Genomic DNA, 16,521 nt, shown 5'->3' on the forward strand with positions numbered 1-16,521 from the left:
TTTTGCAGATGATGTGGTCCTCAAGACTTTATATAGTGGTAATCTTCAAATCTCACTGGAACAGTTGTCAGACAAATGTGAAATGGGGAGGATGAGAATCAGAACCTCCAAATCTGAAACCATGGTTTTGAGTCAGAAAAGGCTGGAATGTCCTCTCCAAGTCAGGAGTGAGGTGTTCTCTCGAACAGAGGTTAGGTTAGGTTTGTTGAGGTTTTGTTCATGGCCGAGGCGAAGAATGGAGCAGGAGATCTACAGAGATCTGCAGTATTGTGGGCTTTGTACTGGTCTGTTGTGCTGGAGAGCTGAGCTGAGACTGTTTATTGGTGTATCTACATTCTTCCCCTCAACTATGGAACTATGGGAAGTGACTGAAAAGACAAGATGAAGGATACAAGTGGTTGAAGTGAGTTTCCTCTGCACTCTCCCTTAGAGATAGGAGGATAAGTCATCCAGGATAGACTCGGAGTAGACTCACTACTCCTTCACATTCAGAAGATGTGGCAGTGAAGACACTGAAAATGATTTATTTGCACTTGTACCTGTTCATTAAAATCTCAAAGCAGGGATGGTTTATCTGGATAAAACATCTCTGGGACGCCTCCCGGGGGATGCTGTTTTTGGCAAACTGGCCCAAGGCAGAAACAGGGCAAGAAGAAAACCATCCTCTCCAGCTGGAGAAAGGGACGTTTGCATTTTGTTTCAGAGTTGTATTTTAAGAAGGTAGAACCTTTGAAATGTGAGTCTTCAGACTGAGTTGCATGAAGTCACACAGAATCACACCAAAGTTTCATTCTCAATTTAGTTTGTTGTGTTGCTGGAGGAAGATACATCGCTATGAATCTGAGAGCCAGCCTGTCTGTCAAAACACAAGAGAGCAATTTTGAAATTCTGACTCTAGAAATACAAGTCCATGTGCAGTGACATGTTCATTGTTGGTTTGTTATTGTAACTGAACCACAAACCATGACAAGAAAGTGAAGCAAGTGGAGTTTACACAGTAAATACCACAGAACAGTCCATAATCATACAGAGATAGGTACAATAGAAAGATAAACACTGACAGGAAGTTAAACCATTACAACGCCCTACACAGGGTAATAACAGGGTCATTTAATACTAATATACTGTCATAGTACAGCAACACTGTCTCACGGGGTCAGATGTTGTTGAGATATTGTCATGGGAACCTGGGTACTGATGGTGATCCGCTGCCTGGTTTGACAGCGAATCATTCCAATGATTGCTCTTCTGAACCTGCAAGAGAAGATCATTTAAGTCCCTGAATGTCCCATCAGCACAACCCAAACCATGTAACAGTGAGCCAATATCACAGATACTCACTTTTTGTTGGCAATAACGTAAATGCAGGGGTTATAAAAGGTGGACGACTTGGCAAAGAGGGGAGCTATTATTGCCATGGGGGCAGGGATGGTCCTTGGGTCGCCAAACGATGCCCAGAGACACACTATGGAGTACGGAGACCAGGCAACCAGGAACATGAGGATCATTACTATGGACATCTGTCAACAGAAAAACAAAGAGTCAGAGGAGATAACACAGCAAAACAACGCTACAGGAGTGTGGCTCACCCTGCTCAACAAGCAGAACTACAGCATATGCTGTATTTATCCTTTAAAACGGATTATGTCACTGGAAGCCATTGCTGTAATAGCCTAAAATGAACGCTGAAAACCACTGAAGGAGGCTCACTAGCTCAACAACTACAAGAACAAGTCTGAGTTTTCACCTTGGTGACATCCATCTGGTCCGACCAGTCGATGTTGAGGTTTTCCAGACAGTTGCTCGCTTTATATCTCTTCATAGTGACGGACACGTTGTAGTAGCAGTAAAACATGACGGACAGAGGAATGATGAAGTTTACAGCTATCACTGCCATGGTGTAGGAGATAAAGGAGCTGTGGAAAAACAACAGTGGAGTTTACAGGTCTGGCACTACAGATGTCCTCGTCACTATCAGGGCGCTCAGGTTGTCTGCACTGGGAATACTGACATTTCCACATTGTCATCTCAGAGAAAATGTTAACATTCAGAGTTCCAACGTGTTTGAATAAAGCACAAATTATTAAAACACTCGTGCCTCGGAAGTCTACCTGATGTGTTTCCATATTTGTTTACTTCTCAGTTCAACATTTTTGTCTGCGCTTTGTTTTTTTATTCTCATCTTTTCTTGGATTTCTGCTGTGGTCTTGTGTTTGATTTGTTTCCTGATTTATTTTGAAAGTCTGGTTTCTTGTGTGTTGTTTCTTGTTTGACTTCCCTTTGCCAATCTTCCCTGACTGCACCTACGTCTCACCAGCCCCAGAGTAAATATTGTCTTTCCTTTGACCCTTGCTGGTCCATACTGTGTCTCCTGTTTTTGTGTTTCCTTTGGACGGAGGGTTTCTGAATTTATATTCGTCGCCATTTGGATTCCTTCCTGTGTAGTATTTTGTTCATTAGAAGACTTTTTGTAAATTATTCATGACTCTAGACTCCTTCAGCTGATCCAAATGAAACAGTTCCTGGTTAACACCTGCAGCAGGACCTCCTGTCTCAAATGTCTTGTGGTGGGGACATCAGTTAGCACAAGCTGCGTGCTCTGAGCCAAGCTTCATCCTCAGACACTTCCAGACCAACCCTCTACCTGTCACGGTGTTCTGTTAGTAAAATTAACAACACACCAAAACATCTTCTCCCTAAAATATGAATGACTCTGCTCTATCAGGTCTTTATTAATGGCTCAAAGGTCAATAGAGTGTTATTCCTCTTTTTAATGTTACTTTCTGTTTGACAGAAATTACTGCCTTTACTCCTCTTTTAAACTATCCATCTTCTCTGTCTAAAAAGAGGACATTATTGTCCTCAAAATGTTCCTCTTCCCAGAGATGCAGGTGGAGATTCACCTGGACCTGATGAATTGCTTTTCAACAATGGTCCGTGTGTTTAAGTTGTCTATTTCTCTGAAGTAAAGGCGTGTGACTTCAACAGTGAACACTAAAACTATAAATGCCTCGTACCATTTTCCTGTTTGCAGCCAAAGGCCACGTGGACGTGCTGGAAGGGCTTTCGTGGACCTGTCTGCCCCCTCAGCTCTCAGTTACCCATGTCCACCAGTTCTTCACCTTTCCTCCTTGGATCTGCAGTTTATTACAGACTTCTTGCAAGTGTGAAAATAAATCACCCCTCAAACTGTTTACTCTCCTGCTGTCTGACTGTGGCTCTAGTCCACGAGTCAAAAGTCTTGTTTGATCTAAAATATCACAAGCTGCTGCAGACTCACGCATCATTCTTCCTCCAGTTGATGGTGCACGTGGCTCCGGTGGGGTCCGGGGCGTAACCGGCCCAGCCCACTACTGGCATGGAGGACCAGAACACGGCATTCAGCCAGGCAGCCAGAATCAGAAGGTTGTAGGACCGCATCGTCATTTTCTGCCCTGGAGGAAGACAAACAACGATCCCTGTAAATCAGTAACTTTGAGAGGAAGGAACATGATGTTGAGAATTTGATGTTTGGTTCCGAGTATCCCAGTAAATGAGAACTAAAATTATTTTGTTTTCCACCTATTGGGGAAAACTGGGTCTTTCTGTTGTGGACGTCATCTTGAGAAAGGCCTGAAAGTTGGAGAAAGCACCCTCAGTCCCAGGACGGAGGACACAGAACTCCTCGAGACATTTGAATCATTTAAAAAATGTATTACATGCTTTATTTACATGCAGCAGGTCCACTCGCCTGTTACAGGTTTAAAGCTCAGACTGTGACGGTGTCAGGATGTCCACTCTGAAAAAACAACAACAACTACACCTTCTTCACTCCAGCTCTAAATTAAGTCTTACCTTTGGTGTTTCAACATCCTAAATCCTAATCTAGTGGAAATCTCCACGAGTTTCATGTGACTCCAAGTCTGTGTCAAATCTAAATAATCTTTGATCCTGCTGATTATTTCTAATCTGCCAATAAAAATTGAGCTTGCATCTTTGAAACAGCCTTTACTTCATTCTGATTGAATCATTTCTGAAGTTATGTGGATTTGTAAACTAGTCATTGATTATATTGGCTGTGAAGAGTCCCTGGAGCTGTCAATAATCCAGATCCATCTTCCTTCCTGAGATATGTCCTCTGCCCAGCAACTGTCCCACATGGGTGCGTTAGAACATACTGAAGAAGTCTGCTGACACAATTAAACCCCAAACTGTTGTGGTTGCAAAGGATTTAATGCATTTAGTGACATTTATACCAAATGTCACAGGTAAGACTAAATGTACCTAAACATTCCTTCCAAAACAAACTATTCCAAAAACCTTCAAAAACTCCACAACAGGAGCATCATTCTTGTTCCAGTAAATGGTGAGATGTTCTATGATAACCAGATGACCCCTGACCCCCTTCCTTTCCTTTATCGGGTAGGCGGAGCTCTACAAAGACGTACCGATGTCCGGTCTGCAGATGGTCAGGTAGCGATCGATGGCCACCACAGTCAGGAGGCCGATGCTTGCCATGCCAAAGAAGATGTTGAGAGCTGCATAGATCTGGAGGCAGACATGTGGAACGATCAGTGACTGAAATTACATGTTTATGTAAAGTTAGAGGGACAAACGTGAGTTCAAGTGCTTTTCTGTTAACCAGTTGAGTATGGTTTTGGTTTGATTCTGTTTGTCTGTGATGCTGGATAGTACATTATGTTTCTAAACCAGTGGATATTTTGGTTAAATCAATAACTTTAAAGTACTTAAAATGTTCTGTTTTGAGAGGACTTCAATTATTTTTGACCTGTTTCACTACAGAGCATGGACCAGAAGGACCCCAGTGGTCAAAAGAGGAACCGCATGTCTGGATCCAGACCCTAGTGGTCAGTAGAGGAACTGCACCTTTTGGCTCTTACGTAAATGGGGGCATTTTGAAAACTGGAGGTTGGCTCTGTTCTATCTGGCTCAGTATGTCACTAAACTCTTGGTACAAGTCATACTTATCTCTCACCTCGACTTCTGCATCTCTTCTTGCACGGATCTTCCTTTATAACTGAATTCCCAATAGATGCTCCAGAAAACCTGTGAGTGATGTCACAGGGGGCATGTCCAGCTCTTTTTACGGTCTATGGGTAAAAGTTGTCTTCATACTGGTTCTCCATTATTTGTCAGTACTAGTAACCCCTCTTTTAATCCTATATTGTTGTTTTTGAGTAGAGACACAATAGAAATCTTGATATTGTCGTGGGTCTTTGTACAACCTCAGTCACAATATCTAACCTCTTTCATCATGTCATTGTTTACTGAAAAGATAAGACCGTGATATGGGCATACTTAGTAACCCTCTTATTCATTAAGATGGATGCGATAAATGTTGACTGAAGGATATGGAAATGTTAAGAGTTCAAACCGTTTAATTATAATACTTTAATTCTATTCAAAGTGTCCATGCATAGTCGCTGTTTTGCCTCACTCAGATAAAATAACATAATTACACGTCTAGTTTCAGTCCTCCAAACTGAGCATTTTTCTCTGCACACATCACCTGCAGGCCAACAGTAAATGTCTGGCCTTCCTTTTTCTCTGCATTAGCTTCACATAGTTCAGCGTCAGTGTGCAAGAACAAGAACGGAGGGCAAAGATAATCTGCAGAAGGAATGCAAACCGCTGTGCTGCAGGAGCAGAACATGCGTCAGTCTGCTCAAAGGCTGGCCTTATGGCAGCTTAGATTAAACAATAGAAATATTACTGCAACATGTTTAAAGGTTTCAGGTTTCAAACCTCAAACGTGCAGCCCATTGACTTTACAGGAACTGGTTCAGAGAGGAGAAATGTTCTCATCTGCTGCAGGCCAGCAGTCAGGGTTCATGTCAAATACATCAGACATGACAGGTTCCACCACGGTGTACCAACCTGACAGCCGGCATAGCCAAACTTCCAGCTGCCGTGGAGGTCTGACGCCGCCGACATGGGATAACCAATCCCAGACACGCCGATGTCAGTGAAGGCCAAGTGGATGATGATGAAGTTGGTGGCAGTGCGGAGCTCCCTGAACTTCACAAACATCAGCAGCACCACAATGTTACTCGCTAAACTGATGACGCCTGATGGGAAAAAAGAAGAGCAGCGTCACAGGTAAAAAACATCTAAATTCAGTTAGAATCCTTTACTCAACGAAAACATGAAAAAATCTCATCGTAGCAGATCTTATACAAATAAAACTTCAAATGAACAATAATATCTTATTCTCTCCCACCCCACTTCATTATTTCTGACAAAACAAGAAGAAGACAAAATATGTGGACAATCCTAAGTACTTCTATGATTCAACATCGTGTAGATCCACCTTCAGCAGCAGGAACTCTCCGTAAATGTTTTCCTGTCTGACTTTATCAGTGTCTCATTGTGGTTGTGGAGGAGATCTGGTCCGTTCTTTTCCCCAACATTGCTTTGGTTTTTAGACGTTCACTTCTACACAGGTCTCTGCAGGTCCCACCACAGCATCTTAACCAGGTTCAGGTCTGGACTTGGACCAGGTCATTCTAGAACCTGGATTCTTTTATTTTTCATCATTCGGATCTGCTGTTGTGTTTGAGACCATTTCCTGTCACATAACCCAGTTTTCTACCTTTATCTGTCAGTGGTCACATTTGTCTCTAGAAGACTCTGGTCTACAGAGGAGTTCATGGTCCACTCAATGACTGACAGGTGTCCAGGTCCAGACCATCATCCCTCCACCACCGTGCTTGACAGTGGGTGTGAGGTGTTTCTGCTGGTTTTCTCCAAACATGGTTCTGGACATGAAGACCAAAATCTCCACGTTGGTCTCATCTGTCCAGAGGACATGGTTCCAGAAGTCTTCTGGTTGTACAGATGCAGTTGTGTGGACCTCATTTGTGTTATCATGTTCTTTTTAGACAAAAGAAGTTTCCTTCTGGAAAACTCTTCCAAACTAACCGTCCTGGTTCAGACTTCTTCTGATGGTGCTTCACGGACTTCAGCATCTTACATGTTCAGAGGAGCCTCTAGACTCTGTGATGGAGCTTTTAGTTTATTTAGGTTTGTTGTTGTTCTTTTTATGTTTATTGTTCTTTTGCTTGTTTTTTTAATTGTTTTTTGTTGTTTTTTTGGTATTCATCTGGTCATTGTATATGGTCTAATCTTGTGTACATGTTCTGGTACGTTCACTCCTGGTGAGATTATAATTGTTCTCACTGGAGAATATCAAACTCCAAGTACTTGTCAAATACTTTGATATCCCTTTCTGGGGGGAATAAGGGGAAACTAAGTATTACAAAAAATTAAATATTGGCACTGTGAATAAAAGTTATATTTTGTCGTTCATCTGAGGTGGTTGTATTTGTTTCCTATTCTAAGATCATTATTATTAAGTTTGTTCGAATATACCTTAAAAGAAAACCAGTCCTGCTTTATTATTATTAATATTATTATTTTGGTCTCTGAAGATTATCATAAACTTCAAAATCCAACACAGCAGACTCATACAAAAAAAATTAAATCAAATCCCTGATTTCAGGCGTCTTTGTGGTCATGGAGAGGAAATAATAAGCTCAAGTCTGAGTCTTACCCTACTGAGCAGCAAAGATAACATTGTTCACTTGTTTCAGTTAATTTTCTGTTTATTTGTGTTGGGACGTAAAAGTCCTCACACAAAGAATGCTTTCATCTTCTAAATGTGACACAAAAACCTCTAAAAATGTGATGTTGTGATTTTAGAGCAAAACTGCAGCCGTTCCCTTATCATTCACTTTCCTAATGTTCCTGCAGCTCTGTTGAGTTGGGGGCTTCCACATCAAACACCTTCTCATGCATTAACCTGGAGGACTCAGCTCCTTATGCTGGTGGCTGGAAACACTAAGGGCCTGATTTACTAAGATCCTAAATAAAGAGTACTAAATTGCGTGTGTACTGAAAAAAGTTTGCACGTGCTGTTGTTGTGTGTTTTGTGGGTGATCAACTAAGAATGCTTGCGCAATTGATAACAGGTGCAAACCGCAGTATTTAAATGAGGTGTTGCGTGTCTTACGGTTTGCGCCATGGAGAGTCTGGATGGAAAGCAGATAGTCGCAAGCGCAAAATGAAATTTGACGAGTTGGAGTTAGAGATATTAGTGGAAGAGGCAAATAAACACATTCATGAACTACAGCAATTTAAATATTACCAAAAGAAACGCAATATGCGAGAAAATCTGCGATAGAATAAATGCAGTTGGTAAGACAAAAAGAACGGCAGATGAGGTTAAAAGAAGGTGGCAAGATATAAGGCGAAGAACTAAAGAAAAAGTGGCCTTTAATAAAACTTGTGCAACCATTTTTAAAATAGCATGCAGCAGAATAAAGACTCTGTCTCTGCGTATTCTTTGATTTTGGCGATGTCGCCTCCTTGCCAGTTGTGCCGTATTCAGCACCCCTGCTGTGAAAAGCACCCCCTCGTCGCGGGAACGCACATGTGGAGATGACGCTATAAACTACTACCAAACGGACATATATTATCCACAGATCTCTTATTCACGAGTAAATGTCAAAAAGGACTAAATGCTCATGTTTAATTTACTACAAATGACAACGTACACACAATGACAAAAATTATATTCTCATTCCGTGTCACGTTCTGTTTAGCGTCCAGTTTTGTGTTAATGATTCATGTTTAAATGCGCTCATGTAATATATGTCCGTTTGGTAGTAGTTTATAGCGTCCTCTCCACATGTGCGTTCCCGCGACGAGGGGGTGCTTTTCACGGCAGGGGTGCTGAATACGGCACAACACCACAATAACAGCAGCCATCGGTGCGTAATGGCAGGCAGATTAGCACCTTCCTTTCGAACGTATTAAATACAGACACAATCACAATCCCCGCAATAACTTTCAGGCTTGGTAAATCTCATTGCGTGTGGTAAATTAACCTATTTGCATTTTCCCCTCCCAGTATTTAGCGCTTTCTGGCGGGTACGCCCCATATTGATTATTCATCAGGGCAAAAGTACTAAATGAACAGCGTGTGCTATTTTGCTCATTTGAGAGGCGCAGTCCTCTTTGCACGCTGTTAGTAGATCAGCTTGCACATTGGTTTGCGCGTGATGTCAAGTTTGCACACGTTTTACGCACGCAAACCTTTAGTAAATCAGGCCCTAAGACTGATACCTGCCAGCCCTCAGGTGAGCAGCTTCAGCATCACCCCCTCATGAAAATGTTGCTAACTTAGCAGAAGTGTCACAAGGATCAACTTAGACGAGTTTCCTGACATCAGAATCATCGGCTGTAGAGTTTTTAAAGACCCTGCCTTTATTGTCATTTGCCTGTAACTTTGTAATAGTTTGACAGACTTCTTCTTCTCCTTCTTTTATTTTTAATTTTATCATTGCTGTCTGGAGATGGCTTTTGTGACTACAGGAAGGACCTCGGAGGAGTTGTTTTTCTCACCATTTTTATGAAATTATAACCGTAAGAACAGCTGAGGGAGTGGAAATGTGATTATCAATAAGTGAAAACAGAAGGTACTGATGCTGCTCCCAAGATTGAAGTGAAACCATTATTTGCCAACTACATTCCCCCGTAATGCCATCTGGTTTTAAATTTTGGTGCACCATTTCTGCACACCTGGGGCCTCGTGTACAAAGAGGGCGTGGATTTCATCATGAATCCTTGCGTGGAAATGTTCAGATGTTCAAAACTGTGCATACGTCCAAATCCACGCATGTTTCATTTGAACATCACAACCAACGTGAAATTGAATGTGGACACAGGGGCACAACACTCCTCCCTGTGTCCTCCCTCAGGTAGATCAATTTGAATATATGATGAGGATAAATATCAATGAAAAACCACTCATCCAAACAAGGAACTTACAAAAGTAAATGATAAATTGAAGAAAAAAAACATCGGCCGTGAGCTGGATACGCTCCTGTCAGAGTTTTACAACTCCCAGAATACGTGTCCAGGATCCCCTCTCTCATAAGTATAACAACTCTGGATCCAACAGTGACTCAATCTCCACTGACCTCCATGTTAAAATGTCCAACTTCACAGCAGACCTTCACCTCAAATCATTTCAGAAACCTTACCCGTAAATGGCTAACCAATCATGCATAGCAGCACTCAATAACCTGTTGCTGCAATCACCTGCCTGGGCTTGCTAACTTACTGCCTGGGCGACTGTGGCTCCCTGCAGAGCTCTGTTAGTCCTCGGTTCAGCCCTGGCAGCAATGGCTTCAGATGTCATTTCAGTAATGACTTTTGAAATTAGGACGTTTGGACATTTGATCAGGTAACATTAGTGAGCATCATAGTTCACATAAGTTTTGGAGACTGGTGTTTGGTGGAAATGTTCCAATGAGTCAATGGACATTTCTGTTCCACCCATTCCTATTGTTGGATTAATCAGTTGTGTGATGTCACATCCTGTCAACATGGCGCCCTGCAGTAAGACGAAAAAGAGGCTTCAAAAGCACACTTCAGCAAACCCATGGATGATGTCACAGAGGGTTGTCCCGTTCTTTTTATGCAGAGTGGGAATAAACTTTAACATTCTATCAGACTGAGCATGTACATAAACGTTGAGTCAATCTGCAACTATTTGAAAAGAAACTCTACCTAAATGATATATCTTTGTTACTAATAGCAGGAGGAGCCATTCTCACAGACATCAATGTGACATCTGAAGTAAAATTGTTTACATACAGTACAGGTGAGATAAAACAATGTAAGTTTTGGATATATTTGGAAATCCTGCTCCCATTTTGTTTTGGGTTCTTTGAGGCAGAAGAAAAAGAAGATAACAGAGAGACGAGTAGAGGGAAAACTCTGCGGTTTAGAGAAGGCTGAAGACAAACATTTTCTTCATACGTTACATCTTCCCCCACTCTGCTAAATGTCCTCACTCTAGAAATCTACATGAAATTTCATATCAGATTTTTCCTGATCATGGTTTAATGCAGGTCTGTAAAAAATCATCTCATCTGACACAGAACTGAGCCGGTGTTTTTGATGTTCCAATAGACATAAGTGTGTGACCAGTGAGCGGAGAGAAATTGCAGAAGATCTCAACCAAAAAATAAATGACAGCATTTGAGACTCGGTTCTAGTCACAAACTGGTAGACCATCTAAACTTTGTACAGGCTACTGGTCAGTATCTGATTACTTTAGGTATAAAATCTGAAGAAGGCACATTTGAGGTATATTAAACTGAAGTTACATTCACTTATTGTCATTTCAGACTGATTATAATCAATGTTTTACCAGAGGAATGAAAGTCTTCTCTTTTCTCTGCTCAGTTACACAAACATTAATCATTATAAACAAACGAGATATGAAGATGTGACGCTCATTACCTGCACTGATCAGATATCCAGCCACAATGTTGTGCTCCAGCTGGGTGAAAGCACTTTTCCCTCCATAAGGTACAACTTCATCTGAAATGTTCACTTTAGCCTCAATCATCTTCACATAAAATGATCTAAACAAGAATACTAAAATGATCTGAAATGAACAGCACAAAATGATACTGATCCTTGATGAACCAGAACAAAAGTCCATATAGGAGGAGTTGTGTAGTACTGCTTCGAACTAAAGTTGATTAGAGCTGGGGGTTGAGGGGGTTCAGGGATTATCACATACCACATCTTCTCTGCCCAGCGGGCAGCAGTTTGTACACAACGGCCCTCTGGAGAGGATTATTGCTCACGTGGAGCTGCACGAAGAACAGAGCTGTATCTGGCTTTCAGGTTACAACACTGAATTAAAGCTGCAAGCAGCGTTGATTGGGCCTTATGGCCCCCGCCCCCAGATGCCAACACTATTCTGTAAATTCAAATGTATGCGTTTTGCATTCAGAAGGTCCTATACTGACACAATGACAATCATGTCTAAACTTTCTGATATTTCTGTGAGACATCATAAATTTATTAAAAGTACTTCCTCACAATATCTGACTTTCGTCTAATGGTGTTATATTCATTCTTCCCCCATTTATCTATCCAGGACCTGTACCTGTCCAGGACCAGGAAACGGGCAAGTAGCATCTCTGCAGACCCCTCACACCCAGGACACAGTCTGTTTGAACTCCTCCCCTCTGGACGGCGCTACAGAGCTCTGTACGCTAAAACCTCCAGACTCAGAGACAGTTTCTTCTCCCAAGCTGTTGCTCTGATGAACTCTCATCACTCATAGAGTCTCAGAGTAATCAATCACTGTGCAATAATAATAATAATAATAATAATAATAATAATAATAGCAATAATAATAACCACAATCATATGCTGTAACAATGCACCTTTCAATAACCATGACTACCTCATACTACCTCGCACCACTTTTTTTTTTAAACTGTATATATGTTAATAAGAGCTACATGTGTCTATTTACTGTTTGCTACTATTCAAATCTGGGTTCAGTGATTCCCTGTCTGGCATGTTCAAACTTAGCCAATAAAGCTGATTCTGATTTGTGATCTAATCTGAGCAGCATGGTGGTTTAGTGGTTAGCACTGTTGCCTCACAGCAAGAAAGTCCCGGTTCAACTCCGAGGGCCCAGCAGGGGCCTTTCTGTGTGGAGTTTGCATGTTCTCCCCGTGCCTGCGTGGGTTCCCTCCGGGTACTCCGGCTTCCTCCCACAGTCCAAAAACATGCATATTAGGTTAATTGGTGATTCTATATTGCCCAAAGGTGTGAGTGTGCATGGTTGTGTGTATATATGTGGCCCTGTGATGGACTGGTGACCTGTCCAGGGTGAACCCCTGCCTCTCGCCTAAAATGAGCTGGGAGAGGCTCCAGCAGACCCCCGTGACCCTGCAAAGGATAAAGCGGGTATAGATAATGGATGGATGATTTGTAATCTTTCATTCATTTTCTACTCTACTTTAATTTTTTCAACTGAAAATACTTGGGCTCCTTTATCGACAAATTATCTCCCACAAATTATCTCCCACATCCCCTCATTTTAATCTAACAGCAATTTATGTCCTAAATGTGCTGTCATAATCCAGTTCCAACTCCGCTCAGTAGGCGGCAGTAACTCACCAGTTACTCAAGAAAAAGAAGAAGAAGAAGAAGCAGCAGCAGACAGAATTTCCTTCGACGAAGAAGAAGCAGCAGCATCGAGACAACTTCAGATCACAAACATGTCAGGTCTTCTGAGAACCATGACCGCCCGAGCTGCCCCTGTCCTGCGGGAACCCGCCGTCCTGCAGAAGGCGAGCCTGTTCACCAGACCCCCGAAGGATAAGATCGGGCCCCTGGTGAGTTTGTCACGGCATGCTAACCGGCGGCTAGCCGCTAGCCTCCGTCCTTGCCGAGGTCACGACCGGTTACGCTCAAAACCTCAACATTTCTGTCCTTATTTAGCCTACACTTTGTGTTTAAGTTACTCAACTGAGTGCACACATCTCCATTCCATCTTGTTCTGTCATTTTAACATTTTCTAGCTCTTGTATCGAAACTGTCAGGTTTTATTGATGCAGCGTCATTTCTGTCTCTGCACTGTAAATATATTCTTATTTATCTGGTTATACGAAGGTAGCTACATATACAAATACACTGAAATTATATTTATGTTAATATACTGTATTTCTACAGTGAAACACAGCAGTTTTCTGCCCAGACATGTTGATATTAGGGTGTTCTGTCCTCCACATGTGGGTCAGGGGTTTGTCAGGTATGGCCGCTCAAACCCACTCCTGATTAGGGTTGCCACCTTTCACAAATAGAAATAAGGGACGCCCTGTTTCAGCAGTGCAGGTGCCAAAAAAAGGCACATCCCCAAAACTTCTAAACTGCATAGAAGTGTATTCATTTGATATAAAAAAAACAAAATGCTTTGATTTAAAGTTTAAAGTGCTTTAATAGCATTTAACTTGCATGATTGTACAGACAGCCAACCATACTAGCAACTGAAATAGCTTCTTATGCTATGTATGTCCACATCAGCCAAGATGTAGAATAAAGCTACAGGTGAAGGTCGGAAAATTAGAATACGGTGTAAAAGTTAATTTATTTCAATAATTCAATTTAAAAGGGGAAACTAATACATTACATAGTCTCATTACATGCAAAGCAAGATGTGTTAAACCGTTATTTGTTATAATTTTGATGATTTAATTGTTTTTTTATTTCATAATATAGAGATTTTTTTTATTTAGGGTTTTCATAAGCCATAATCACCAAAATTATAACAAATAAAGGCTTGAAATATCTCACTTTGAATCTAGTGGGAAATAATATATTTGTTTCACCTTTTAGTTGAATTTACTACAAATGAAGTTTTATTCAAATATAAGTATATTCAAATTTTCCGACCTTCACCTATATATTATGACATCAATAAATAAGACCATAATATATGTCCGTATTGGTTCAATACGGAACGCAACTTTTAATTCCCAATTACGTAACAATTCTGTATTTCAAGGGACGGGTGGCAAGCCTACTCCTGATCATGTTCAGCTGTGTTTGTCCTCTCAGGAGACACTACTTCACCTTCTGTCGTCTCAGGTGCTAAGACCAGTATTTAAGTCAGGGCCGCATCCCTGCATGTTTCAGATGTTTCCCTGTTTCAGCACACCGTGGTAAAAGTAGCTGTGACACCAACAGAGCTGTCCAAACCTTGATGACCAGCTGGTGACGACCATTAATTTGAATCAGGTGTGTTGATGCAGGGAGACACCTAAAACATGCAGGATTGCGGCCCTTGATGACTGGAGTCCGAGACCTCTGATTTAGGTGAAGTTGTGCTGATGTTTCTGGCCAATAATCCTTTTGAGAATTATAAGAGCAAGGAAGGTTACATTTTTTTAAGTTTGAATGAAAAGTTTTTCAAAATTTGGTTCATTTAAATATAAATTGTGCTCTCAGTCCTTATCCCATAACCAAGCAGCCTTACAGACAGGCATGAAATCCTGCTGTTAACAGAAATAAAAGAGCATTAATAAACTCAGTCATCACACACACACACACACACACGTTGTCCATCTCTGAGCTTCATGCAACCATGTTTGTGGCTAATTAAAATGAAACGAGTGCATGAAGAACAAGTCCAAACACTTTTGTCATATAAACAAAAAGCTCAACCAAAACTTGTTTAATCTAAAAGTCTTGCCTATTAAAAAATGCAGGGGTGAATTTTAAAAAGTGCACATGGGGAAGTTGATGTTCAGGTAAAATAGAGTGATTCATATTTTTTATATATATATATATGAATTTTTAATTCAAACTTTTGTCACACTTCGGATCCAGATCCTTTGTCACATATCGATAGTTGCCTTTTATTTATTAAACATATTATTGTTACAAATATTTGATTGATATGAATGTAGTTGTATGAGAGATGTCAATTTTCCCCTTTTTTTTCATGATTTTTCATTGAGCAAAAGTTTTTCTACATGTTCATTATTTTGCTTTTCCTCTTGTTAATTTGAGAATTCAGGGATAGACAAGTCACACTTGAGACTTGGATGCCAGATTTCTTTAATCAGTCAACAGTCGTGACTTTCAGATTAAAGTCGGACTTCAGGGAACGGCAAGTCCTGCAGCGTTTTTCTTTGACGGCGTCGCTGACCCTCTTCTGTGGTTTACAGACACCAGTCGTTTAGCAGCTTGGTCTTTCAGCTGTGTTTCAGCAGAGCTCCAAGATTGATCTTTGGAGAATTGTCATCATACTGATACAAACCAATTAAAGTTCTTCCTGCTTGTGGTTTTTAAAATGGCTCCACCCACGCGTGCGATTTCATTGCTTTGTGCTGCAATGCAGTTGGCAGAGGAGGCGGGTAGCAACCAAAAAGTCTGAAACAGTCAGCATCATCCGTCTGCACATCTGTCAGCTGAATCAGTAAAAACAGATGGGGGGGGGGGGACAAACGGCAGTCACGGTAATGTTTCTATAGCAGTGACCATAATGAACAAATCCATAACCAGATTGTTTCTCACCCTGACAGAACTTCTTTTAGACTTAAGATTATGATTAAAAGTTTATGTCTATGTTTCTGCAGAATGCTAAATGTGGTTTTATTTTTATTTCCACTGCTCTGCTGATGGATCTGAGTCTCAGAAACTATCTGCCGAGCGTACTTGGTTTTTGGCCTAACTCTCCAAAGCTTATAAAGCTCCTGCCTCTGTGTGACCTTCTTGTACCTCAGTTCTTGTTTCTAATTCATTGTTGATTCTGATCAAACATCCTCTCACTCTGTCATCTAGGAAACCTGCATTGGATTCGCCATGTTCTCCCTGGCCATCCTGGGACCATCTGGATGGGTCCTGGCCCACCTGGAGGAGTACAAGAAGAAGGCGGCATAGAGTGGACAGCCCAGCCTGGTGCATGGATCCTGTCTCGACAATGGACCACAACTTTTCTGTTTTACATCTGATAAAAACCTGGACGAGTCTTACCTGTTCTCTACCTCTGAGAGTTCCACTCCAGACCATGTTACAACCCAACCAAACAATGATGTGTCGCACATGTTTGTCGGCACAATGACCACATTGCATAATTAAACTTTAGTGTTCTAAATCTCACTGCGTCTTCTCAGATTTGTTTGTACCTTCGGTTAA

General features: G+C 41.3%; 2 protein-coding genes across 2 annotated transcripts; one reads left to right on the top strand and one right to left on the bottom strand.

Annotated features, from left to right (window-relative positions):
- Window positions 1-319: 319 nt before the first annotated feature.
- rrh (retinal pigment epithelium-derived rhodopsin homolog) lies at window positions 320-11,537 on the bottom strand. Its single transcript, XM_061743449.1, has 7 exons — window positions 11,314-11,537; window positions 5,878-6,068; window positions 4,428-4,527; window positions 3,281-3,434; window positions 1,748-1,916; window positions 1,342-1,520; window positions 320-1,254 (listed from the first exon to the last, which is right to left on the bottom strand). Exons 1-7 carry the CDS (start codon window positions 11,516-11,518, stop codon window positions 1,149-1,151), a joined length of 1,104 nt encoding a protein of 367 aa, XP_061599433.1. The 5' UTR covers window positions 11,519-11,537; the 3' UTR covers window positions 320-1,148.
- A 1,488-nt stretch (window positions 11,538-13,025) lies between these two features.
- On the top strand, window positions 13,026-16,485 carry LOC133462316 (cytochrome c oxidase subunit 8A, mitochondrial). Its single transcript, XM_061743512.1, has 2 exons — window positions 13,026-13,217; window positions 16,168-16,485. Exons 1-2 carry the CDS (start codon window positions 13,101-13,103, stop codon window positions 16,264-16,266), a joined length of 216 nt encoding a protein of 71 aa, XP_061599496.1. The 5' UTR covers window positions 13,026-13,100; the 3' UTR covers window positions 16,267-16,485.
- Window positions 16,486-16,521: the final 36 nt, after the last annotated feature.

The sequence above is a fragment of the Cololabis saira genome, chromosome 16 (genome assembly GCF_033807715.1).
Source record: "Cololabis saira isolate AMF1-May2022 chromosome 16, fColSai1.1, whole genome shotgun sequence".
NCBI lineage: Eukaryota > Metazoa > Chordata > Actinopteri > Beloniformes > Belonidae > Cololabis > Cololabis saira.